This window comes from Solanum dulcamara, chromosome 4 (genome assembly GCF_947179165.1).
Source record: "Solanum dulcamara chromosome 4, daSolDulc1.2, whole genome shotgun sequence".
Lineage (NCBI taxonomy): Eukaryota > Viridiplantae > Streptophyta > Magnoliopsida > Solanales > Solanaceae > Solanum > Solanum dulcamara.
Window position 1 is genome coordinate 22,748,261 of NC_077240.1, and position 9,453 is coordinate 22,757,713.

Genomic DNA, 9,453 nt, shown 5'->3' on the forward strand with positions numbered 1-9,453 from the left:
TTCAGGAGTTCGATTGACAAATGATTAAGTAGAAAGGTCCAGAATACAAACTCGTACAAGTATAAGGGTCCATCAAACCATTTCGCCTATGTTATAAGTCGGTAAAACTTCAAAATTTTGAAGTTCTTTACACAATAGATAAGGCTTCAAGTTCTCACTAATCCTTTCAAATCCTTCCTATGTAAAATATTGAGAAAAAAAAAGACAGAAAAATATGTCAGTAGCACCTGCTTCCTGTTCATAGCAGCAGTGAGTTTGTAGGGTTTCACTTTTACAAGCCATGTAGCTGGTTACATTGGAGAGAGATGGCCTCCCGAAAAATGAGGCGACTAGAACACATAATACTGAAAGAATGAATATATTTCATTGGATACAAACACAAAGGGGGGAAAACAAGTATGTTTAAGCATACAGCAACTCTTCTTCATTAACTGTGTATGGGGGAGGTAACAAACTCTTCGCCTTAATGAATGTATCAGTACTACCAGAGGGCATTTCTGTAATGGGGGCATCAAGAACTTTGTCTGGAATTTCCCCTAACGTCTCCTCGAGAAGGGATGTAATTGTCTACAAGGTTTAAAATCAGTTTTAAGAACATAGTCAACAGCTTGCTGCAGGACCCAAATGGAAAGGAGAATTTAGACAGCATAGACATACGATTTTAAACGCATATATTGATGATGTAGGCACATATATTAAACACATAAATCGATAAATGTGAACATTTACAGTAACCCTGCCAGCGACTAATAAAATGTCACAGGGCTTTCTCCTGGAGGCTGGATGGCAAGATACGCACATCATACTATTTTTTCTGATACCATCCTTCCATTCAGAGATGAATGTGATGATTAAAATGCAGGTGAATGTGAGATCTTTCCTAAAATAGCAAGGTCCACAAATATCATAAAGTCAAATTACTACTCCCTCCGTTTCATTTTACTTGGCCCCTATACAAAAAATAGATGTTTCCTTTTACTTGTCCATTTTAGCAAATCAAGAGAATTAATACTTTTTTCCCACGCTACCCTTAGTATTAGAAAGGTAACTACATAAAGTAGTAGTAGTCAATTTTAGAGTTCCAAGGCATTATTAATAAGGTTAGTAAAATACACCTCTAACTAAAACTTTCTTAAAGGGTGTGTCAGGTCAATAAGGGCCAAATAATATAAAACATATGCAGTTTATAGCAATGCTACCATTTTCACCTCTTTCCATGGTTATTTTATTATGTATCCACCATAAAGAAACATTATAACTCATCCAAACAATTTTCTCTAAACTAGGTAAATCCAATTAGAGTAGGGAAAATGAAACTAGAGAGTCACTTCAGAGATTGTGATTAGCAGGGAACAAATTTCATACTAGGTTTAGAGGTAATTGCACCACAGCAAGAATATGGCAATGGAAAGAGCACTTCCAATTGTTATGGTTATAAAAAAGAGCACTTCCAATTGTCATAATTCAATGGTGACATACCGTGCAGTGCAGGAGAGCAGAATCAACCTTACGCTTCCACACAACATTTCTAGGAGCTGCATGAAATAGACTGAGCAGAGGCTGTACAGTGAAAAGTTAAAATGAAGATAGCAGGAAAATGTTTTTAGACCAAAGCCCTCATAAAATGTTATGACAACAATTAAAAAGGGCAGCCCGGTGCACTAAAGCTCCCGCTATGCGCAGGGTCCGGGGAAAAAAAGGCAAACCATGCATCAGTAGGGTGACAATGTCCAGGACAAAAGAAAACTCGTCTACTAAGCTTTTAAAAGAAGCCCAGGTCAACAGCTTGAAAGGGTAAAATGAAGAGTGACCTACCTTGACAACATCTCGAATATGTGGACTTAAAACTCGTCTACTAAGCTTTTAAAAGAAGCCAAGGTCAACAGCTTGAAAGGGTAAAATGAAGAGTGACCCTACCTTGACAACATCTCGAATATGTGGCTTAAGTCCATACATTCTAACGACTGAATCACCATAGACCTGATATTGTTCAAGAACCTGCCACCATGAAGACGTAAGTAATAATGAGACTATATGATATTTCAGTAGGAAGATTTCATTCAAAAAAACAAATGCAGACGGCAATGAGAACCTGGCGCCGGGTTATACTACGAAGAGGTGCACCATATACAGCACTGTCAACAAGTCCTAGAATCTGCCATGGACTGTCAAAAGCATGAGTTGTCTTAACATTTCAAGAAAATGAGAGAAATAACTAAAAAAACTAGATGTCAAGGTAAGCAGTTAGAGCTTCAGAACATGTGATGGGGTTTGTCATTCCGCATTGTTGAACCAAAAACTAGAATTATAGTCACAATACTGACCCACTGAACCAACAAATCACCAATGCAATTACATGCACAAGATATTTTTCACATATTCCCCTACAGATGCCAAAAAGCTGCTCTTCTTTTTCTCAAACAACCCTACAAATATCAAAAGCTTCTACTTACCAAGAATCCATCTTTCACATGGATCAGCAATGACAAGTTTATCCAGACAGAATAGCTCAAAACCATTAATACGAAGTTCACAGCATATTTACAATTTTATAGATTCACGTGTTATAAAAGTCTCCTTTCTTCGGATAACTATCTGCTTTATTGGCAATATTTGCTAAAAGGAAAGCTAATGGGCATTGTCTCTCAAGTTCTCTAGAGACAATTTTATCTTTATTTTTCAATTTAGCGGTTATCTCAAACTTACAATTCTCCACTTGCAAGATCTACAAGGACATTATGGGAGAAGAGGACAAACCTACAGAATCCATAAAACATCTATATTCGGGAGGCCATACTCAGGTGGCAAGTAGTAAATAAAAGAGACTAGTGGTAATAGTGTAAACAATTATGTAGACATCTAGGAACAAGGATGCTACAAATATGTAGACATCTATCACTCTAACAAAGTCACAATAATATGTGGACGAATTATTGAAACGGTTACTAGTATTGACACTTCCATACTTGCTGTAAGCTGCACGTCCCAGCATAACCCCATGAGCTCCTTCCATACGTGCTGCATTAACCTACAAATGAATAACCAGAAAAGGGGTCAGGTACTACAAGAGTGCAGCATAAACATAGAATATGAATAACCACCAAAACATTGGCAGATGGAGAAGAAATCCTATGTGCAAATATGAAGTTTGACAAAGCTTACACAATGAATGTGCAAGAAAGATTAAAAACCATTTACTTTTGAACTTCTCAGCAATATTCCCGAGCCTAATTTGCGCAAGATTGGGACCCTGAATTGCTAGTGGCCATAATATCTAGAATTTTGCCAACTAAGAAAAAGCATATGAATGCATCTCTGTTTTTTTTTGACAAATTATATTTCACCAGAAGAAGTTTATCAAGAGAATGTGGTCATCAAAAAGAAGAAGTTTATCAAGAGAATGTGGTCATCAAAAACAAAGAAGTTTATCATTAGAATGTCATAGCTTTCTCCATAGATGCAATGGAACTAATAGGGTATGTTAAGTGGATCAGATATCCTGCATTCTGTCAAGGCCAAACCATCCCAACTTTTGCTCAAAATAAAGGAAATAGTCCTGCCTGAATGTAAGGTCATAGTGGAGATCTTATTTTTTCAGCACATTCGATTTTATCATTTGTAACAACATTTTCACAAATTAGCACATGTTAATTCCATATTAGGTTTGAGATACTTACCTCATCAATAGAATTTATGCCTCCATTTATTGTAAACTGTAGATCAGGGAAATCACGCAAAAGGGCATAGTAGTACTCGTACCTGTCAATGGCCAATTTAAGTAGTAATTATGAACAATTATTAACATCTTTTTTTTATCAGTGATTAGGAACAATTATTAAGATCTAAGGATTGGCATGTAGTAGCTCAATGTCTCAGCTACAAATACACCAGCAAATGATTAAACAGAGATATATTATTTCACTTGTTTCATTATTGTAAATCCTTGCTGGATTATTAAGCTATGACAAACTGCATACTTGAGTGGGGGAATTTTTCGATTATCTGCTGGGCTGATTCCATTAAGTAATGCCTTCCGGGAGTGTATGATAAAATGACGAGTTGGTGACTGAGAAGAAACCTTGTAAATAAAATCACCTGTACACATGAAAGGAAAAGGTCAATTTTTTTTCTTATCTATAACAAAGATAGCAGTACTATTTACCACCCCAATTGGTGCAACCAACCCATCATAGATAGGGTAAGACTCATTGGGAAGGTAAATGAGTTCTAAGACAACACTTTTCACATTCTCTTTTTTACTTTTAATAGCTCTGTTCTGATAAAAAAGAGGCAGAACCAAGCACTCATCATAGTTAGCTATAGTGCATACAAACATTAGGAATATCCTAAACAGCAGCAGTAGACAAATATAGCAAAAATATGCATGAGATTCACATACTCAGCCAAATTAAGCAAGCAACTTGCTAAAACTTAGCAAATTATGTAAGAATGTCAACTAAAGGGGCATGTGCCCAAAAATATAGATGAACATGCAAGAAGCTAAGATGCCTAATTTTGTGGCATCTAGTTATATAACATGAACTTTGTATCTGTATCATCAAGCTGATAATGATTAGAACTCTTATTTAAAACATTCAATGATGATTTATAAAAGCCTAATGGGTTATATATACACTCAAAAGGGAAAATTTGGAATTATGTTCAAGATAAACAATGTACCAAGCTATCAGCTAATCTAGTTGAGAAAGTTATATATAGAAACTTTTTTGGATAAGTCAACTATACATATTACCCTGTGTAGTATTTTTTTAAAGCACAAGCCCTTGCAGAGACTAAGAACCACACTTTTTCTCTTAATTATGATTTCCACTTCTCATGATGACACATTTAATTTCAGATCCAACATGGGGAGGGAATTGTTGAGAAACTTGTGTCAACCTGTGTGCAAGTACAGAGGTGATCCCCTCCAGTGTCCCCAAACCTACTAATACAGTATGTTCAAAGGGAACAAAAAGACCATGTGAAATATAGCCACCTGAAGTGTAACATGGCTTCTTCTCCAAGTTAATTGGTCATGCACTGCTTCTAGTTCATAATTACAAGTTATTGTCAGCTTTCTAAGATCTACTCGAAAGTCCAAGCAGTTACAAGGTCAGCAAAGATCTGCTTGGAAATATATTATAAAACTAAAGGAGATCAATTTTGATGATTTTCTTGAAGCAAGGTCGGAACCAAAAAAAAATGGAATTGTAACCCACACTACAAGAGAAAGGAACAAGTAAAATCAAAAGATTGAGAATTGAAGAATTGAATTTGATTCTCATTTCCTGTGAGTGAGGGAAAGTTTGAGCTTACATAGTTCATTGTATGAATCATGGCCATCAAGTCCAATTCTGCATTTGACACTCACAGGAACATTTGTATTTGCAGCAATTACACACATGGCCTCAGCAACAAACTTTCCTTGTAAAAGTTGAGCATATATCAGAGCAACTATACAGATAAATAATATATTTGATATATCAAGCAAACAACTCTGAACCTTTGGATCAAGCATGAGGCGCACACCAAAACACCCATGTCCAGCTACTCTGGGGCTAGGACATCCACAACTGTTACATAATAGAGAAACGAAAGTATCAGTTATGGGTCTGAATAAAAGCTAGAAACCTATATTTTAGATATGAAAAGCAGAACACACTTAAAATTAATTTCATCATAGCCATATGGAGTAGCCAGTTGTGTCGCTTTGGCCAAGTTCTCCAAATTATTTCCCCCAATTTGAAGCACTATAGGATGTTGCTCAGGGCCATACGCCAAGAATCTATCCTGGTATATTAGAAAAATCACATAAATGTCAGTTCTCACTGCACGATAGAAACACACAAGCAATAGTCAGTGACAAGCTGCTCTTAAAGGTCCCAGCCGCAAGTGCAATAACCTATCAGTACAAGAAAGTTCCTTTTGGAGATCTACCCAGGTTACAATAATATATCATCTAGGTCCCCTTCTTTCCCACGTATTTACCATCAAAGAAATATATATTCCTTTTCTAGGGGACCATCCAACTGGGACAAGGGTCTTAGTTAAGGGAAATGAAAATGACCAACCAATTTGGTTAACTCGACCCTTGAAAGACCACCCAAGGATTCTATAGTAATTGAAATAAAAACAGTACGATTCATCGATTTAGTAAATCAAATACAAGTGTCAGGCGACATCTATAGAAGTGTTAACTATAAGCTTCTTTTCGTAGAAGGTCGGTTTACATCATGTAGAAAGTAGGCATATACCCATCGAGACATACATCCACTATTTCCTTTTATCATGAAATTGGGGCTGGCAGCAAGAGGATCAAGATTACAGAAAGTAATTTTGACTTTTCACCGTCTCATGACTTGAAACAAATGGGTAAAATAAAATCATAGCATATTTTTATTTATCCACATTCAATGAAAAATTTAACCTGTACACTTGAGTTAAATTATCGTAGACGAGTTTGAATCCTCTGTATTTGTGAGCCTTTACATACTATATAGCACAGTAAATGATCTTCTCTTCCTCACTTCTTTTTGTCTAGAATAAGAACAAAAGATTAGCTCACATGATTCTCTTTTTTTTGCTTAGCTCTAGTTATCAGTAAGAAACAGAGAAGTACTTTATAGTTGGGTAGAAAAGCACAAGAGTCTCATTCCATGCAGCAGAACTTTACCAAATTGCCAGTCTGGTAGACAATTGTTTCTGCAGCAAGCATTTCTGTGTATAGCCACGCCTTTTTTGAGATAAGACGGGCCAAAGTTCTGTAATGGTTATCAGTCCATTCCATCATGGGGGCAACACTGTTTAAATACAAAGGCTTACAAAATTAGGGAGCTTATTTTATTTTTCTTCAAGTACAGAAATATTAGGGAGCTTCTTAACTTTGAAAAAAGAGAAAATTAGACTTCTATATATGCATGCACCTGAACCAAGGAGGAGGATAGTGCTCTGCACCCATTAGAGAAGTAGAGTGGATTTTGGAGTTTTGATGATAAGCACACAATGTCTTGCTTGAACTTCCATAAAAGAAGTTTGATGACAATCTTCTACCGGTTTTCAGGATAACACAATGAAAAGAAGTTGAAGAAGCAATCAAACAATGTCCTGTAGATGTCTTCTTCCCTCTAAGTCCAGCATAGATTTCTCTTTTATGAACCTATCCATTGGATAAAAATTGGCATCACACAAGAGGACATGCTATATAACACAGAGGCGCTTTGAAACATTTTCACAAATAGCTAATTAACTGAATAAATAAGGACCTAAAGCTACCTAGCTCAATATAAGCCCAAAGAAAATCCTTGGGTCATTAGATTAAGGACAAACTGCCACAAACTGGAAAGTTGATATACTGGCTCAACTAACTGAACATTTTTAATAATTTTACAGGTGCTGTAGGCATTGCCTAGAATACTGGAAAAGCCACCCTCATAAGTTAGAAAGAAGAGAAGCTACAAAGACATATGAAAAACATTTGAAGTACAATTCCAGCATTCATCTTGTGGGTTAGAAAAAAGTTCTAGATGCTTACAAGGCAGAATGATGCACTTCACCATTTAAAATACAAATGTTTAAGCTCATTAGCTTTTCGGGGAAATCTGAAAAAAGTCAAAAACTAAATTGATATAGTAGCTATGATGGATTTCCTTGGCTCGGGTACAGATATGAGAAAGATTAGATCATTTATAGCCTTTTTGATAACCAGGATGCACCTGGTGCTGTTTTCGCTAATCAAATATTATCATCAACCAACAAGGAACTACATCTCAACCCTAAGCTCGTCAAGGTTAGCAATATGAATCCTCTATAATAATAAAATATTATTTATAAGCATATTGTTGACATTCTTTCTAGTCCCAGAATGTTTTCACAATAAGTTAAATTTGACTTGAACATAATATTTGTAATAATGGGGGGGGGGGGAATCAAGTTTTTTTTGGAGAGTCAGATAGAAAAATCAAATCCAAGTTTAAAATTTGAATATTCAAAGGAATCAGATTCTTGAAATTTGTGAAAGTTATAAGGGAATAATACCAATACTGGAATAGTATAACATTTTAGAACATCCCAAAGTATGAGTTTTATTCTATACAATTATCACAAGTTTCAAAATTTTATATCCCTAATAAATTAAACTTGGCTACATTGTTTTCCTCTCAAACTAACTTCTTAACAATCACCTTAGTACGTTTATCTGCCACTCATGTATTAGACGAGTCAAAGTTAAACGTTCTTCACTTCATGCTTATTCACATAATGTCAAAGTTAAACGTTCTATATCAAAATTCAATCTTTCTATGTTTTCTCCATATAACCTACCCTTTCCATCTCCCAACCCAAATAAAATAGCTCTTAAACATCTTCTCCTATTGTTTTCATTGCTTAATATCTTAATCATTTATCTCTTTTCCTTCTAACAGGAATTGACCCCAAAAGAAAAAAAAGTACGAACAGGAAAATATATTAATTATGGGGTTTCCGAGGTTTACAAAATATGACCAGAATAAAAAGAAATTAGGGAACTCAAGAACAAAAACAAAATATTTTTTTTTAAAAAAAGGGATAAGCACAAAAACAACACTAATAAAATGAAGAATATAAAAAATTCTGTACAAGGTAGAAAATAGGATTTAGGGTTTTACATGGAAGCAGAGAGAAGCTACTTCTGAGGCGAATCCGGTGGCTGCTGGAGAAGACAACGAATATTAAAACGATAGCTCCAAATGTAAAGGGAAATAGCCTCTAATTTTTTATTTTTTACTCTGGGTTATAAAATAATAATAGTAATATTAAAAAGTAATTTGTGTTATAAATACACTGTTGTATTATGAATATCCACTTAAATTTTAGGATTTATTAGATAAGCTTGTCATTAGATAAGTTTGTAATTAAGCATCTTTCTTTTTCCTGTAAATAAGAAGTCAATTTAGTTTATTTATACATCAATTTAAAGTTGAATAATATATTAGTCTCTTTCTCTCTATTTATAATATATATACTTTTTTCTATTGTATTTATTTAATGATCTTTATTACATAAAATATTATCAGTACCGTCTCGAGCAAATAAATACTTACAAAACTTTGAAGGTATTTATTTTTTTAATAATGGCCAATTTTTTTCTAAATGTGAATTTGTTGCTCTGGATATATGGGGCATAATTATTTTTCTTGGGGTGTTTGATGCTAAAATTCATTTTGATGTAATGAAATAGACACAATCAAAGACAATAATCAGGCATCAAATTAAGGTTGTGTTAAAGCAAAGATATTTCTTTGTCACCACCTTGATAAGAGCTTGAAAATAAAATGTTTTATTGCTGAAAATTCCCTTATATTTGGAATAATCTAAAAGATAGACATGACCATCTGAAGAAGGTCATTCTTGCACAAACACGTTTTGATTGGAGTAATTGAAGGGTACAAATTTATCAAATTTAGCACAATACTATTT

At 34.7% G+C, this 9,453-nt stretch overlaps 1 protein-coding gene across 1 annotated transcript; it reads right to left on the reverse strand.

The window, feature by feature from the left end:
- On the reverse strand, positions 1-8,755 carry LOC129886973 (uncharacterized). Its single transcript, XM_055961894.1, has 13 exons — positions 8,643-8,755; positions 6,924-7,156; positions 6,674-6,800; positions 5,663-5,790; positions 5,504-5,573; positions 5,317-5,419; positions 3,978-4,095; positions 3,678-3,759; positions 2,967-3,028; positions 2,093-2,165; positions 1,918-1,998; positions 1,480-1,560; positions 1-567 (listed from the first exon to the last, which is right to left on the reverse strand). The coding sequence occupies exons 2-13, from the start codon at positions 6,956-6,958 to the stop codon at positions 403-405; spliced, it is 1,125 nt and encodes a 374-aa protein (XP_055817869.1). The 5' UTR covers positions 6,959-7,156; positions 8,643-8,755; the 3' UTR covers positions 1-402.
- Positions 8,756-9,453: the final 698 nt, after the last annotated feature.

What these genes read in the sequence shown, in the direction of transcription:
- LOC129886973 (XM_055961894.1), bottom strand. Translation starts at nt 6,958, where the DNA reads ATGGGTGCAGAGCACTATCCTCCTCCTTGGTTCAG. An exon ending in TATCCTCCTCCTTGGTTCAG is followed by an intron (nt 6,801 to 6,923) that starts GTGCATGCATAT and finishes GTATTTAAACAG; the next exon opens with TGTTGCCCCCATGATGGAAT. An exon ending in GTAGTATAACCCGGCGCCAG is followed by an intron (nt 1,999 to 2,092) that starts GTTCTCATTGCC and finishes TCATGGTGGCAG; the next exon opens with GTTCTTGAACAATATCAGGT.